Source organism: Taudactylus pleione, unplaced genomic scaffold (assembly GCF_031769625.1).
Source record: "Taudactylus pleione unplaced genomic scaffold, aTauple2 ptg000114l, whole genome shotgun sequence".
Taxonomy (NCBI): Eukaryota; Metazoa; Chordata; class Amphibia; order Anura; family Myobatrachidae; genus Taudactylus; species Taudactylus pleione.
The window spans coordinates 28,855,369-28,873,304 of record NW_028284516.1 but is presented as its reverse complement, the minus strand read 5'-3'; the positions used below and the strand labels follow the sequence as shown (position 1 = coordinate 28,873,304).

At 44.4% G+C, this 17,936-nt stretch overlaps 1 protein-coding gene across 1 annotated transcript in view; it reads right to left on the bottom strand.

The window, feature by feature from the left end:
- ARFGEF1 (ARF guanine nucleotide exchange factor 1) overlaps positions 1–17,936 on the bottom strand; it is a 216,465-nt gene that overhangs the window by 101,379 nt on the left and 97,150 nt on the right. Inside the window, exons 5-7 of the mRNA XM_088471482.1 lie at positions 11,809–11,988; positions 5,499–5,769; positions 76–186 (exon numbers count right to left, since the gene is read on the bottom strand). Coding sequence (XP_088327608.1) covers positions 76–186; positions 5,499–5,769; positions 11,809–11,988 — 562 coding nt within the window. The remainder of the gene's footprint in view (positions 1–75; positions 187–5,498; positions 5,770–11,808; positions 11,989–17,936) is intronic.

The window sequence follows — 17,936 nt, the reverse complement described above, 5'->3', positions numbered from 1 at the left end:
AATGTGCCACAATTATAAACATCCTCCAATGAGTTTAATAATAATATCATTGTTCGGAGCCCATCAGGACCTTACCTCCTACCACAGAAATTAGCATATCCTGTATTATGCTCTGAATAATCTCCTGGGTATTCTCTTCACACTCGTTGCTGTCAACCCCATTCTCTAAATCAGATTTGGAGTGATCTGTAACATAATAATAAAAAAAGAAGTCAGTCAGTGGTTACTGATGTTAGGAATGTATTATGTGCAAACATTAATGAGAACTGAGTGAGAAAAGGTAAAACTAAATAAAAGTAACAGACTGCAGTAGACAAGAGATGACATGATTGTATCTGGTCTGAGTGACATGACTGACAATAGTGTGCAGACATGCAGCCAGCAAAGCAGCAAGAGCACTGGACATTGCAAGTCAAACTTGGGACAAAATCAAATAGGTTTGCATACTTCAATAGCAACCCAAGAAGTCCTTATGGTGTAAAGGTTTATTGAGGAGAAAACTTTCTGTAAAAAAAAAAAAAGTCTTTGGACCTCATTCAGAGGCGGTCGTTAGATGCAAGTGGTCGTTCTGAATGAGGGTGGCCGCTTGCCGTTACCACCCACAGCTCTAGCGACCGACCAGGGTGATGGTCGCGATGGTCAAGACCATCGCGACCATCAGGGCTTGCGACAAGACCCTAAGGTTGGGTCTCGGCAGTCGCAAGCCCCAGGGAGCTTCCTGCACTAATCGAGCAGGAAGCTCCCCACTGACATCACTGATAATGTCAGTGGGGCCGCCCCCAAACGGCACGCGTTCCTTCGGGAACGCCTCCGTTTGGCCGGCCATGCCCCCTGCCCGCCTCCCAAACGGGGCGAGCTGTCACTCACCATCGACAGCTTGCCCCCTTTGGTGCAAGACGCCTAGCGACGGAGCGCCCGTCGCTAGCCGGGTCTCGCGCATGCGCACATCGGAGCCGGCTCCAACGTGCGCATGCCCAGTGGGGGAACATCGACCCGGTTGCGATCGGGTCTGAATGACCCCCTTTGACTGGTAAAGGTGGCAAAGACAGTGACATCACAAGAAGACATAGTATTGAGTATAGCAGTAAACAGAGTTTCCAAATAAATTAAATAAATGGTGGAGGAATGGGATTGGCTCAGCCTGATCAGATTGTTACATACTTCAAAGATTTTAGCAGCACAATCAAATGAAATGGAGGCCCTAATAAAAGTAACTATGACCACACAGCCACATTTTGTTCTAATTATTTTGCAGTATAATGCAAGATTTGGGTTTAATATATGCACAATTTTCTAAAATATGTAATTCTCAGACCTGCATCAGTTGTAATCTGACATCTTGTGAGTCAGTTTGAACGCTGGCTAGGCAATGTGTTGTGAATTACCGTAGTTCGAAAGAGGCATGACAGCGAATGCCAGACGGACGGGACATTCCATTTCTGAAGTTGTGCGGACACTCAACATTCCTAGATCTATGGTGTCACGTGTGTACCAGGAATATCTAATGGAGGGCATTACCATGCACCATGGACAGCACAGCGGTGTCTGGCCAGAATCATTTGTAGTAAAAGACAAGCAACACTGGCTCAAATCACATTCAATGTAGGAAGTACCAGACGCATATCCAGCAGATCAGTGCAACGTTCTTTTGCTTCCATGGTATATGGGAACATAAGAACCACTAGAGTGCCCTAACACTACGACGCTAATTGGACCCTGGAGGTCTGGCAACATATAGTGTGGTCCATTGAGTCATGGTTCAAATTGTTTCTGGCTGATGGTAGGGTTCGGGTGTGGTGCATACCCCATGAAATCATGGACCACAGTTGTCAACGACGCCCTGTTCAGGTTGGTGGTAGTTCCATAGTGGTGTGGGGTGTGTAGCGTTCCCGCTAGGCTGTTTTAGCAGGGCGCGGCGTCCTGCCCTCCTTCTGGAGGGCAAAAAGCACCCTGCCCTTCAGGAGGAGGGCAAAAAGCGCCCTGCCCTCACAGCCTGCGGGTGCCGTTCTCACCCGCGGGACGCAGTGTCACGCGGGTGGAGAAACATGCGGTGTCCCGGGCACCGCCGGAGAATAGACGCCAGGCGCATGCGCCCGGCATCTATTCTCCCTTTCTGCAGCGCTTGGGGGCTGCCCGGCATGTCCGTAAGCGCCGGGCACGCCCCCAAGTATGACGAAAAGGGGACGTGTCTTATAGACACGCCCCCTTTTCATGACCACGCCCCCTTTTAGCCCATAAGGTTGCCCTCTCAAGCTCCAGCGCCCTGCCTGCCGCCGGAGCTAGAGTGAACACGTGGCATGAGTTGGGTCTGCCTGAGCAAGTCATTGACTGGTAACCGATATTTTGCATTGCTTGATGGCCATTTGCAGCCCTTCATGGACTTCATGTACCCCCACAAAGATGGAATATTCCAGCAGAATAATGCACAGTGTCATCGGCCCCATGTTGTCCAGAAATAGTTCGGGGAGCATTCTGGAGAGTCCCGACGAAAGGTGAGACCACCACGTTGGCCCTACATTAACCCAATCAAGGATTTATGGGACGATTTGGAGAGGTCCATTCGCAACCAAGATCCCACACCTACAAATATGAGGGAGCTGTGGGAAGCTATCCAGACTGCATGGGTCAACATCTCTCCAGAAGTCTTCCGTCAACTTGTGGAATTGATGCTACTGTACGTTGAGTTGCGGCACTTCCCGGCCTAGAGGAGGTCCTACACAATACTAGGCACCTTATATTTGGTTAACACTGACTCATTTGAATTTCAACACCTTTTGTATGTACTTTTGAAATAAAATGCATATATATTTTTGGAGTGGATGACTTTAAAATAAAAAATAATGGCTTCTTGAAAACATAGAATTATAAAATGGACCAGTAAATTGTAGACCAATTTGTAGACATTTGCAAAGAAATATCTTTTATAGGAAATTGGTGTGCAATGGAAATTCACTATAAGCATGTCAGCTTTCTGGTCCACATATTGAGATAGTTGTGATCTGTCTATGAAAGAACTACTTTTAATGTTGGAGCTGCTGCAGTTTACAAATTGAATTTACTGCTGCAGATAACAGGCAGTATTCTCTGTAACTATATGTGATCTATAGCCTGGGATGACTGAGCCAAGCATGTGAATGGAGCAGAAGATACCATAAAGTGAGACCTTATTGGGCAAGTCTCTTGTCGTAACAATGAATGTGATGTTTGTATTATTGTAACATTGAAATCAGGTCACTAGTTTTTGCTGTCATTACTTTGTACTGATAAAGAGTAAGGGGTCTATTCACTAAGCCTGGGAGAGAGATAAAATGGAGAAAGATAAGTTTATGTTTGAAAAATGACAGTTAGGAGCTGATTGATCTCCCTCCAAGGCTTAAGGTGCATACACACGGGACGATCTATTCAGAGAACGATATCGCTGAACGATTTCCCTTGAAATTCCTGTGTGCTGGATGAACGATATTGTTCATCCACACGCCAACGATATTACCAATGACCAACGATCGGGGATCCCTATAGGGCAGAGGTTCCCAAAGTCCGCCATTACAGTCCACGTTTTAGGGATATCCATGCTTGAGCACAGGTGACTTAATTAGTACCTCAATCCATTTGATTTAACCATATGGACTCAAGCTTGGATATCCCTAAAACATGGACTGCAATGGCGGACTTTGGGAACCTTTTGGGAACCTCTGCTATAGGGAATAAAACGATATCGCCCATATTGGCCTGTTTTGTTTACATGGCCGATATCGTCCAGCTCCACGCATCGTTGGTGGCATAAACATGGAACGATAAGAACGATATATCGTTGAACGATATCGTTATTGTTCATATCGTAACGATATAACGCTGTGTGTATGCACTTATAGCCCCATACACACTGGACGACTCCTTTGAACGATATGAACGATAACAATATCTTTGAAGTAAAAGACAAGCAACACTGGCTCAAATCACATTCAATGATAACGATATATCATTGAATGTGATGATAGATTCAATGATAGATCGTTCAAATTGTCCAGTGTGTAGGCACTTACCGACGAATGATGCACACTCCCGTGGGTCATTAGCGATATCCCCAGTCGTCTGTACATGCAGTCCAATCTGGGGATATCGTTAGCAATCCCATGCTGCCGATTGCAGCATGGCCCCGCTAACCCCGCCGTCGTTCGTTCTTGCCGATGCCCCCGCATCCAACATTGCTCCGTACACACATTGTCTAGGGTGTACGGGGCTTCAATTAATAGCTGATTACAGATGTGCCCTCATACATCTAGCCTCCTTGTGCGCTAAACAGCCCTTCTAGTCGCGCCATGCCGTGGCGTGACTCAGTAGCGCTGAGAGTATTTTGTGTCTTTTTTTAAATTCAAATGTGTCTTATTCACACATTTATGCTGATATTTAGCACAGGCAGCTTCTGCTGATTAAAATGATATGCAGCATGCCTATATTCTATGAGCGACTGCGGGTGTATCTGCATGTGAAACGCTACGTTACAGTGTCAGTGGCTATAACACTGTAACGTAGCGTTTCGTATACAGATACACCCGCAGTCACACAGAGAACATAGGCATGCTGCATATCATTTTAATCAGCAGAAGCTGCTTGTGCTAAATACTCACATCAATGTGCAAATAATACTCATTTGAAGGTAAAAAGATACAGGAAAAAACGCTAGGCGCTACCAAATCACACAGAGCTCCCGCGTTATGTTTAGCGTGACTTGCAGCGCACTAAGGATAGATGTACGAGGACACATCTGTAGTTGTGATTGATTAGGGAAGATTTGGGAAGAATATCCGTAACCAACACACACAGGGCAATTCATTTATTGGCAATTTGCGGCAGTAGCTCACATCACAGACAATTACAGTACAGGAGAGAAGAATTGCTCATTTTATGTGCACCCATATGGGCTATACCTGTGACGTGCTGCCTTTGCCAGCAGTCACTGAATTGCCCTCTCAGTGACTTACATTTAAATGGCATAAAATATTAAAACATTGGTAGCATCCTTGTATGAAAGAATGACAATCAGTTTAGCACAGAATGGTTTGAAATAGCACATTGATCCCTTTACAGTAAGTGGTAAACTTCACTTGTGTAGGAGGAAAATGTAATCCACTAAATAGGATCAGGAGTCCAGTACCAGAAAACAACCTGAGGCAGTAGGTATGTGTCCGGGGCAGGAAAGGATGGAGGAGGCTTTCTACCTATAAAGCACACATGCTAAACAGCAAAGAAAAGCTAACAGAGAGACAGACAAATGAGATGTACGTACGTGTAACTGTGCAATGGCACTGTATCATTCTGCTTAGTAATATAGCTGATAAAGCTACAGCATGTTCATATTACAGGTTAGCTCAGTGAAACCCCAACATTTTGCACCATATACAATGCAGTTATGTACACCCACAGTGCATGGTATAGCGAACAGACTATAGTGTCAATGACATTGTTTTGCCATCAGCGTGCTGTTCAGTGTCACCTACTTTCAGCATCAGCAGACTGGTTCGCCTTGGGATTCTCATTCTTTGTACTGTGAGCATCATATCCATTATGCTGGTCTGCTTCTTCTTGTACAGAGTTTTCTATGCATTTCGGGTGCCCATCCTGGTCTCCTTGTTCCAGAGTCTGCTGATCAGGCTGCTCCAGAATGTGTCCCATCTGAGGTAATTCCAGCTCATGGTGGCTTAGAGGAGACTGCTGTAAATGCTGCTGATGCTTGTGCCGTTCCTTCTCCATGTGTTTGGCTTCCTGGAGCTGAAAATAGCAAATACCATCTTTATATTAAATACCGGTTTGGCTGTGAGAAAAGATAAATGTGTTTTTTCTTTAATACTAGGGATAAATCTAGATCGGGGGTGTTCAACATGCAACTTTCCAGCTGCAGCAGAACTTCACATCCCAGCATGCCCTGCCACAGAGTTACCATACCATAATAGCAAAACTGTGCCAGGGCATGCTGAGATGTGTAGTTCAGGGGTATCCACAAGTTGGATACCCTGATCTAGATTATCGAATGATTTCAAATGACTCGAACACACAAGAACAAAACAACAACACATTCTCAATTACTCCATGCAGCATGGCGTGCAAAATAATTAATGAGCCCTTCCATAGAAATCCATTATACGCTAGTGTTAACACTGTAAGCAATGCTGAAATAAATGCAAAGCGAAATGTATTTACAAGTCCATTCACTTACATTATTTATGGACTACCAGGCCGTAAGATTGCAACCTTAAATGTCTGACTTTAAAGCCTGCGTTAAAGAGACCTTAAAGAGATAGATTATTTGCTTTAAAAATGTTTTGCAGATATAAGAGCTGTAAGTGATTCTAGCAGGGCATTACACACAATGAGGTCTACTTATATGTAAGAAGGTACAAAGCTTCCTTTATCGATTGTAACTATATTAGCCAAATGCTTTACCTGCTTTTATTAAACCATAAACGAGCTGTAAGAGCATTAATAAGGGATATTGGATTTTAGAATAAGTGTTAGTGAAGTTTGTTAATAATACATAAAGATGAGAACACATGAAGGTACAAAGAATGAAGCGTTCTCTGCGCTCCTGGGGGCTACATTCAGTATTTCCAATCCGCCAATCCTGGGGATCACGGAACAATTTATCTTGAAAATCATATTTCACTGAAACAGAATCAGTACAGTCTGTACACAGTACACAGACTCTACCACAAATAAAGCTAAATGTGCTGGACAATGACATATGTCAAAACACAATTGAAAATTATTTTAAAGTCAACCTTTAGAGTAATACAATCTACATAAACAACCAAAAGTGTAATTATGTAAATGAAATAAAAGTCAGAGTACAATTTATAATCAATATAACATACTATAGCTGCAAACTAACAGAAAGGACAGGTCCACCTTCAAACTACTTGTCCTAGTTAGCTGCAGCCAGAGGAAAACCTGCATTTCTTTAAATAGAATCCCTTACAAGTGTCCAAGTGTTTCTGTACTCCTAGCTAAGCTGGCTGCCTAGGGTAGTGGTTCCCAAACTTTCTTAGCTCGAGGCACCCTAATACCCCTTTCACATCGCTAATGGCGGGTCGTACCATCACCGACATCGTTGCTAAGCCGGCGCTTAAAGATGAGATCATTTCCAAGCACCGGCTCTCCCTATGCAGAGAACGGGACCCGGGTTACCCGTTCACACCGTACCGCGAGCCGGGTTGAACTTGTGTTCAACCCTGCTCGCTACCAGAGTTGAAATGCCGGGTCGCTCGACCCGGGTTATTTCAATGGTGTGCAGTCGGGAAGCTGGCGGACCTACTGTCATATCCCGGCAAGGCGTCGATATGCCGACGCCTGTCATAAGACATACGCCGGGAGCCCGGCATCCCGATCGAAAGGGACGCCCAGCGCAGATAGCCACGCGGGGTGGGGGGGGAGGATTAGGTTTAGGGTTCCTGGAGAGGGCTTAGGGTTAGACACCTCCCCGGGAGGTTAGGTTTAGGCTAGGGGAAGAGTGGGTTATCTTTAGGCACCCCCGGGGGGGTATTAGGTTTAGGCAGAAGGGAAGGGGGATTAGGGTTGGGCACTAGGGGGGAAGGTTAGGGTTAGGCACCCCTAAGGGAGGGTTAGGGTTAAGAGGTAGAAATTGGTTAGTATTATACTTACCTTTGACTATCAGGATTTTCTCCTCTGCCAGGATTCCAACCGCCGGGCATGGGTCCGGCGGTAAATCATACAGATTCCATTTCAACTGGCCCCTTTCACACTGCACAGCAACCTGGGTTACTTTATGGCAGTGTGAAAGGGGTATTAGGGTCTCCATAATTTTTTCAAGGCATCCCCAAGCTACAATAATTAACGAGCAGTCCTGTTTTTTTAAGTAGCTGGATCAAAATACCATAATAAGTATTTAAAAACAGAGAAAAACTGTCCTATTCTTACACATTGTTCCCTCCATTTCTCTCCCTTTGCCACCTCCACGTCTCTACCTTTACCCCCCTCCACGTCTCTGCCTTTCCCCCCCCTCCACGTCTGTTCCATACTTACCTTTAGTTGTAATAGTCAGCGACGTTCTGTAGCATCGCTCCTCACATTAGCTAAGACACTTCCTGTCTGATCTCCCACAACGTGTGACAGTGGAGGAGTGTCACTGTGCGAGTGGGACAGTGGGAGAGTGTCAGTGTGTTCACAAATGTGGCAGGATTCACCTCCTGTTGCTTTACAGTGACAGCTCTCCCCCGGTCATTGCAACCAAACCCACCGCCCCCCCTGCTCCACTCCATGACACTAAATCCCCTCTCCCACCCATACAAAAAAAAAATATATTTTACACACACACAAAAAATAAATGGACAGGCCGGCTTGTTTAGGTTATCTGCCACTGCGGAACCCAGGTGACAGTGCCATGGAACCACAGGGAGTCATGGCGCACAGTTTGGGAACCACTGGCTTAGGAAAACCGTATGCACAGTCTGAATAGTATGCACACACGTCCGGGCCTCAATGTCTTCTCTGTGACGCCCCAGGCCTGGTCACGTTCCCTAACATATTGGTACTCCAGGCCAGGTCTGCAATCAATGAGCAGAGCAGCACATTATTCTAATCGTAGTTTTGTAAGGACCATAGTGTCCTGAAGTGCCATGCAGTGGGGAACACAGTGCATACATAAACTAGGCACATACAAGGTACACAAAATAAATGACAACAAAGGGAAATAAGACCCTGCTTATGAGTGTTTATATTTACATTCTAATTGGAAGAAGACACAGCTAAAACAAAAGGAGAGAACTTCAGGTGCTGCCTAATGACATGTTAGTTACCACCCTGATCTCTTTATCACTGTTGATAACTCAACAATCCACCCTGCCCCACAAGCTCGCTGCCTTGGTGTCATCCTTGACTCTGAACTGTCCTTTGTTCCCCATATTCAATCTGTATCAAAATCATGTTACATACATCTAAAAAAACATATCCAAAATTCGACCATATCTCACACAAGACACTGCAAAAACTCTAATCCATGCACTCATTATTTCCCGCATTGACTATTGCAATAGTCTCCTTACTGGTCTTCCCAAAAACAGGCTATCGCCATTACAATCCATTATGAATGCAGCTGCGAGGCTTATCTTCCTTGCCAAACATCCATCGTCTGCTGCCCCACTCTGTCAGTCCCTCCATTGGTTGCCGGTTTTCTACCGTACTCAATATAAAATACTGTTACGTACACATAAGGCCATTAACCAAACCACACCAACATACATCTCTTCACTCATCTCAAAATATCTCCCAGCCCGACCTCTCCGCTCAGCACAAGATCTGCGTCTCTCATACCCATGTATTACTTGCTCCCATTCACGGTTACAGGACTTTCTTCGGGCTGCACCCACTCTATGGATTGCCTTACCACGCACAATAAGACTTATCTCTAGTCTTCAATCCTTCAAGTGTTCCCTGAAAACTCACCTCTTCAGACAAGCTTATCAGATTCCAGAACCGATCACATAACCTTCATAGCTTCCATGGCTTATTACATCCCCTCTCACAGTCCACACACAATCTCACACATCGTCTTTCTCTCGCATCCTCATGACATTTGGTCGACATTCCTTTGTGACTGGATCACGCAGCCCACCAAGAAACTCTGCATTCTGGCTGGACTAAATTGCAATATATAGTACCTATCCTTGTGTATCAATGCCTATTTCCCTGTAGATTGTAAGCTTGCAAGCAGGGCCCTCTGACCTCTATTGTCTGTCTGTTATTACCCTGTTTTGTTCTATAAATGTTTCCAATTGTAAAGTGCAACGGAATATGCTGTGCTATATAAGAAACTTTTAATAAATAAAATAAATAAATGTTAGAGAATAACTTTCCTTTAAAACTCCTTTAGGTTTACAGATGTGTCCTGATCATGTGTCCAGCCCACTTACAGTTGCCTTAACTGTGAGCAAGAGAAAAGTACAGATAGCACCCCCACAAACAAATGTCCATGTTACAGAGCAAATGATTGAAAGAATCACTTGCTGGAAGATTGAAGACCCATACGCCATTAATCTGGATATTCAGAATCCCTCCAAACAGTTTACATGCAGCAAAGTGTGACTTGGTTCATGCATTTATATTATCATCATTTATTTGTATAGCACCACCAATTTACGCAGAACTGTACAGAGAATATTTGTCATTGGTATCAATCCGTGCCCCATCGGAGCTTACAATCTGAGGGGTCTATTTACTAAGGGGAGAAAAGGGGATAGAAATGCTAAAGGCAGAGAAGATCCCTGTACATAACGCTTCTCAGTATGTACTAAAGGGATTTTCTCTGCCTGCAGCCTGCCAGCGCTAAATGCAGGCTGCAATATCACACTGCATCTAGCGCTGCCATAAACACCTATGGCAGCACTAAGTGTCCCAGGTATTACTAAGGGGAGAGGTCACTTACCGTCGGGTATCTTCTCCAGCGCTGATATCACATCCTGTAGCTGGCGGTATCTACTTCTCCTCACTGGAGAAGCAGACCTTGAGCTTTGTCAGGTTGGCCGTTTATAAATAAAGTTTGTTGAAAAAAAAAAAATCCTCTCTGCTTCATGCTGCACGGAGACCTGGTGCTGGTGAGTACAGGGTCTCATGTGCGCTGCTTACACCGCCGAGGGGGTGACTTAACGTTCACCCTCCTCAGCGGGTCTATTATTAGTAATATGTGCGGTAGCCAGCTCCTGCTTCTCAGTGCTAACAGGCGAAGCAGAAGGGCCCTTTTCACCGTGAAAAATGGCATCTTAGTAAATAGACACCTAAATTCCCTAACATTCAAGCGCACACACATAAGGGTTCATTTTTGTCAGAATACAAGTGACCTACCAGTATGTTTTTGGACAGAGGAAACAGGGGCACCCAGAGGAAACCCATTGAAACACTGGGAGCCCATACAAACTCCACACAGATTGGCCATGACTGGGAGGCAGTAATGCTAACCATTATGCCACCTTGTACAAAGTTGACTATCTGTAATGTAGTCGCCGCTTAATCAATATAAACATATTTACAGGGAGAGAAGAAATGTTCTTATAACAAGCTACTGCATTTATAGTAATGAATCATCTTCACCAATAGAAGGTTCATTTATGGTCTGCGAAGGGTCACACCTTCCATTCACGTAGACAAGGCTAGTGTCAAAACACAACTGAAAACAAAAGCTCGATTTCCACACATTCACAGTAAATTCAACAAAAGATTATCTTATGAGGTCAGCAGCAAAAATTGAATGGGTTAAGAACTGGTTATATGATCTGGATCCAGAAACAGATGTGTACTCACGCACCTAGCCTCAATGCAAGATGCCTGGTGCGAGTGAGCTGCGCTGAGTGTTGTAACGCTCAGACTTTTTCTTTACTTTGCGTCTTCTTCGCACCGAAGACACAGCAAAAAACCACTCAATCTGTAACAGAGACGCCGGGCTGCGACTTTAACTACACAGGAATTAGTTTTAAATATGTACAGTCACAGGTGATGCGCAACAGAACTTAGCGTGATAAAAATCTGCGGCGCTGCATCATAGCACTTTGTATACAGAGTCAGGCTCATTTACACACAGATATACAAGTGTCATATTAATCAGTGCAGTTTTGTTACAACGCATTGCGACCAAGACGAAGACGACGCAAGCCGAGTCACAGAGGACCTGGCGCACCGAGGACGACTGTTTGACAAGTGTTTGAGGACACATCTGTACAAGTAGTGTATTTATACCCAGCACAAAGGCAAGCCATTCCAATACCCTGAAGAGCAGTGATAGACATGAAAGGTTCAGACACTCACCGCCTGGTTTTCCATACGTGCAAATATTACATTGAGCATCTGTGTCAGGGTAGCCTTGGCTGTGGTCTGATTGACAAGGTTCTTGCTGGCTAAGTAGATATTGTAACATGTTCTGACAGCTTGTAGTACTGTTCCTTCGTGAATTTCTATATGTTGTGAAGTGACAGCGGTGAGCAGAGCCTGAAATAAGATATGGAAAAAAGTTAAGAACAAATATCCTGCAGAAATAGTCAGTGGTTGGCACTGCTGCAATTACTGTGCATCCAAATCTATGCATCAAGACCATCAATAGTGTATTTAACATGCTTCTAATGACTACATTTCACTGCTGTATTTCTCCCAACTAATTATGTTTGAAGGACAAAGAAACACATCACCTGATTAAAAATGAATTAAAACTTCTTTCAGGGAACCACCATAAAATGTATAGATAGTCTGTATTTAAGGTGGATTTGAGTAGAATCTGTATATCTTATTGTATCAGTCAATATCTTGCTCATTCCTAAGAACCCTGTTTATCAGCCAATCAGGTAATTGGACTGTTTACATCCTCACCAATCAGATAGTCGGAATGTTAGGAAATTCACTAACTAGATCATTAAAATGCCCCCAGCAACAGCAAATGAGTGTGCTGATCTAGCGAGATGCAGGAACGTGCGCTTTTATTTGGTAATATGAGGGCAGGGCTGCTAGTGACAGGGGCAGTGTCATGATAAGGGGAGAATGGTTCTACTATCTTTACAAAAATTAGGAGAGTACTTGTTGTTCATCACATCTAGTATTGGGAAATGCGGAAAGAAAACTACAATGCTACTCCAGGATCCCCCAATCGCTTTCACTGGATAGTTGGTGGTGGAGCCGGATCTGGGCGTACGTGACTCACTTTTTTGTCTCTCCTTCACTTTCCTCCCTCTCCTTTGTCCTCCACCCCCTTCCTCGTCCCTTTTATTTATATCCCCAGGTTCTCAAAGATGTAAATAGCTAATTGAGTTTTACATTAAGGTTAATTATATTAAAAAACAAAAAGGAAAATATACATAAGTTGTTCTTTTTGGTATTTTCATGTGTTTTTGGCATCCAATATCACATCGTATTTATATGCTCATATATCTGTTGGCGCAGAGTTTAAGAACAGAACAACACAGTGCGATTATTTCTTACTTCCATCATATGATACACTATAACTTTGCACCTCTGTAATTATGCTTTCATTTTATGTTTCTTTATTCACTGTATGTCATATTTCAGATTAATCTACAGAACTACCTGTAAAACATATTTGATGTATACTGTAAAATGCTCTCTGTGATTTCAATAAAAACATTTTTGAAAAAATAAAGAAAATGAGGAAAGAGTTGAGAAATAGTTACAATAGCTTCAGTTTGTAGGGGGAGGGGAGTGGCCTCAGCAGACATGGAGTAGCACAAACGTAGGGCAGCCCTCCAAAGACTTTCTATGGTCTTCCCATCCTGAGCACTTCCCCATGGTGTTCGCTGGGAATCGATATGGAATCCCTGCTGCCGCATGGCCGGCTGTTCGATTCCCGGCAGCGGCAGCCCGGCAGATACCGTTCGCTGCAGCCAACTCATCGTTTGGGAAGGTTTCTGCTGTCAGGGAGCTGTGTAGACGCTATTCCAGCATGGCCTGTGAACTCTGCGTCCTTCTCAATTGTTGTTTAAAGTCCCCATCATGGGTAAAACACACTACACCTCCGCAGTCGCCAAATTGGAGTGCTATACACGCACCTCTACACCCCAACCTCCACAGAGGAAGATTCCGAAGTTACAGTTCCATCTGCCCAAATATCCCCACCTCCTATGACCTCATCTGTTCCTTCCTCTTCTGATATTAGGCTAGAGCAGGCGTTGGATGCCGTGAATGCCAGTTAAAAACGCCTTGTGGGTCGGATTGGAGAGGTGCAGTCAGACCTATACATTATACAGAAGGATTCAGAACACGTCCATGAACAGGTTTACAAGGCTGAGATGCGCATCTTATCTTTGGAAGATTCTGTGTCTTCACTAAAGGTGCGGATGGTCACTGTGAATTTGCAAATGGCTGCTGTGCAACAGAAATTGGTGTCTCCGCCATAACAATTTGCGCTTTGTGAGGCTGCCAGAGTAGGAGGAAGTTTCCCATCATGAAGATTTCCTTGGAAAATGGTGGCTGGGACGTCTTTATTTTGTATTAAGTGGTAAAGAGGGCTCAATGTATCCCTACCACATTACCACCTGGTGCCCCTCCCCATACCTTCAGGTAAATTTCTTCATAGGTATATACCAAGACCGGGATATCTATGGCTGATTCCTACCAAGGGTCCTATGGAACGAAATTGAGGCCAGATTTCTGTGTTATCGGACTCTGTGGAAGTGCTGAAGGATAGGGCTCAAATTCTATCCATAAAGAGACGTTTACATGACTTAATCCTTACATATGCCATGCTCTTTCCCTCCAAATTGAGAGTCATTAATGACGGTGAAACCAAATTTTCCCGCCTTCAAAGGACCCTGCCCTGTGGCTTGACCGTCGAATGCCATGCCAAAGACAAATGGCTAATGACTGAAAGAGTACTATTCCTGGTTGCCCATGGCTCACAAAGCTATGGTCCTGAATCAGAGAGCACGCAATGTTGTCGTCAGACGCAGTGAAGCAATGTTATGCCGCACTGCATGTGCGCAGCGATTGGTTAGCGAAGGCGGTTGCAGAGAGGTTTTATACGCAAAGCGAGTGACAAGTGGGCAGCGTTTAAGGGAGACAATGGGATGTGCTTAGAAAAATGCATAGGCTCGCTCAGAGTGTCGATGTGCGTCCGATATTTCCACTTTTGTTCATAAGATGCATATGTGAGACACAGGAAGTGGGCGTGTCTGTGCACAAGACAGAGACTAAGTCATTAGCATATTTTCACAAGTCCGCTGCATACGGGATCATAGCAGCGAATGGCATTGCATGCATCTCTGAATCAGGCCCTATAACTCGGCACCTGTTTTCAACTATGTGGTACTATTTCTGTAGCCTGCTCTATGTATTTTTCAGATAATTATTACCAATTGTTGCTATTCTCTGTGGGTTTAATACCCGGTGTTTATTATAAGTTCAATTTATAATGTTGATGCTTTTTATCGGGTGTGGATTGATAGTTCTACAATAAAAAAGTAGACGGTCAATACCAGAAGTTCGACAGCCAATAAGTCGACAGGGACATTAGGTCGACATGTAATTGACATCCCCGGATATTTATTTTGTGTTTTCACTTTTAGGGGCATATCCAATTGGGTGTGAGGTTTAGTGAGGTAAAAAACCTTGCGCCAAATTTAGGATTACCATGGGTATGCGCGCTCCCGATACCCGTGGTGTCCAATAAAAGTGGTTGTGAGGTTTTCAGAGCTGAAAACTCCAAGGCAAATAATAATAGAAAAAAAAAAATAGAAAAAAAAGATACTTATGCGTCCGGGGTTCTCCACGGCTCAGTGGCCTCCCCTCCTTCTTGTCACTGGGGGGAGGGGCTGCTGGGAGGCGCAAAGGCTCCTGGGAGATGTAGTTTTCCCAGGGCTCATTTCGGGGGGGTGATACCAAGGTTCCAGACTTGCTCTGGAGGAGCGAGAAAAAGAGACGCGGTGATTTCTATAGAAATAACCGCATCCCATTTTCAGTCAGCTTACTGAAAAGCAAAACCCTGCTGCCGCGGGTTTTTTAAATTTCACGCCCGCAATTGGATATGCCCCTTTCTGTGACACCTGGGGCTTATTTGGCTGGAGAGCTCCTCCTGTCTAGGAGTCATTTAAATGTATTGCTCCACCTTTGAGGGGGGGGGGGAACTGCAGTGTAGCGATCACCGCCGGTGAATAGATGCCGGGCACATGCGCCCTCTACATCTATTCACAGAGAAGTGAGATCTTGGGGGCAGCTCAGCATTTCGGGTTCCAGACTATAAACAGACAGTAAAAAGGTTGACAGTCAATCGGTTGACTGGGACACAAGGTAGACATGTAAGAAAGTTGACACACTAAAGGTCGACATGTAAGAAGGCCGACAGGTACAAATGTTAAACAGGGTCAAAAGGTTGACACAATTTTTTTTGTGTTTTTTTAGGGTTAGGCACTTACCGGAGGGTTAGGGTTAGGCACTTACACCAAAAATTAGGGCTAGGCACCAGGATGGAGAATTAGGGTTAGGCACTAGAAGAGACGGTTAGGGTCAGGCATCTACCCCAATGGTTAGGGTTAGACACCAGGAGGGTGGGTTAGGGCTAGTGTGAAGATTAGGGCTAGAAAACAAAAAAAATAGATCATGTGTCGACCATGTTTGTGTCGACATTTTGTACCTGTCGACCTTCTTACATGACGTCCTTTATTGAGTCAACTCTTTGTCCCTGTCGACCTATTTACTGTCTAACATCTGGTGTCTATCTAGACACTGTCAACCTTTTTACTGTCTGTCAATCCACACCCTGGCATGTCCAAAAGTGCCAGGCATGACCCAAGAGTAATGAAAAGGGGACGAGTCTTAAGGATATGCCCCCTTTTGTCATGGCCACGTCCCCTTTTCAGACGCGCACCTCAAAGTGCCCTTTCTCTAGGTCTGCCACCAGACCTAGAGTGAACACTACCGGGGGACTTTAATAATTGATGGAGTACTGACTCGGATGCTCTCTCTTCAGGTGGTAGTCGATCTGTGGCCATGTTGACAGAATTGGGTCTAGTGAATGCTTGGAGGGCAAAACATCTGGGTGTGAAACAGTTTTCTAGCTTTTCCCATTAACACCACTCGTTTTATAGGATTGACCTGGCCCTGGTCTCTTCCAATTTGCTGCCTAAATTCACATCTGTCGTATATGAACCTAGGGGGATTTCGGACCACTCCTCGCTTGTACTTGGGCTGGATTCGGTAAACCAGTGTGGGCAACCCTTTTAGAAGCTCAACCTGTTTGGCTGACACGAATGGGGGCTTGATCTGAACTGTAGTCTGCATGGGATGATTTCTCTCCTGTAAATCAGGACGGCCCCAGTTACGGTAGTGTGGAATGCATTTAAAACTCCTTGAGCGGTACTCTGAATAAGCAGGTTGTTGAAATGTAGGCTTTCTATAAATATCAAGAGTTAGAACTAGTTTTCTTGTAGGAATTTAGAAGTGACTTATTTGGGCTGGAGTAGTCTAAAATAGTCTGGTTTACTACTCTGAAGGAATGGAAGTGTTATTTGCTACACATTCCCAATTTGATTTTGCAGATAGGTCGGGAAGCTATCTTGCCAACTTAGCTAGGGCTGAGCTCTGTTGCTGTGGTGGTGAATATTCATACTGCTCTTTTATCAGAATTTTTATAAAACTAGATTGACCTGTAGTTTGGCAGATGTGCAATCTTATCTTGCAACCATTGCAATTCCCATCTTATTATTTAGACTCTCCAATTACATTTGAAGAGGCAAATGTGGCCATTTGCTCCTTCCCTGGCGGTAATGCTCCTGGACTTGATGAGGTACCTACAGAGTTATACAAAAAAAACATGCTCCTTTCAATGTGCCTCATCTCCTTGAGCTGTACAATCTGTTTTATGAGGGAACACTCCTTACCCAATCTATGTCAAAAGCCCTTATGATTGTCCTGTCTAAGCCAGAGAAGGATCCAAAATTTCCTTATCTCCCTATATCTCTTCTACCTACAGATATTAGGATTTTGATTAAATTCCTAGCTACCAGGCTCAACTAGGTGATTACACTTCAGATCCACCCAGACCAGACAGATTTTATGCCGGACAAGTCCACTTCCATTAACCTATAACTGTTGTTGTACCCATTTGCAGGTCTCTCACAGGCAGGAATCATCCGGTGGGGAGTCGTCTCTATTGGGCAGATAAATGCTTCAGGTGTGCTTAAATTCCTCTGTCAGCTGCAACTAGAATTTGGTTAACCTTCCAATTATTTTTATAGATATCTGTAGCTCCGGCATGCTCTGTCGGTTCAATTCCCAGATGCCCACCCTAGCATTCAGGTCTCTACCCTGAAAAAATGCCTGCACACAGTCGGCCCCCACTGTCTAGTCTCATACCTGTACTCCGATTTTGCATGCCCATCACTGTGAGGACTTGTCAGGCTTTAAAGCTAAATGGAAGGCAGATGTATGTGCCCTTC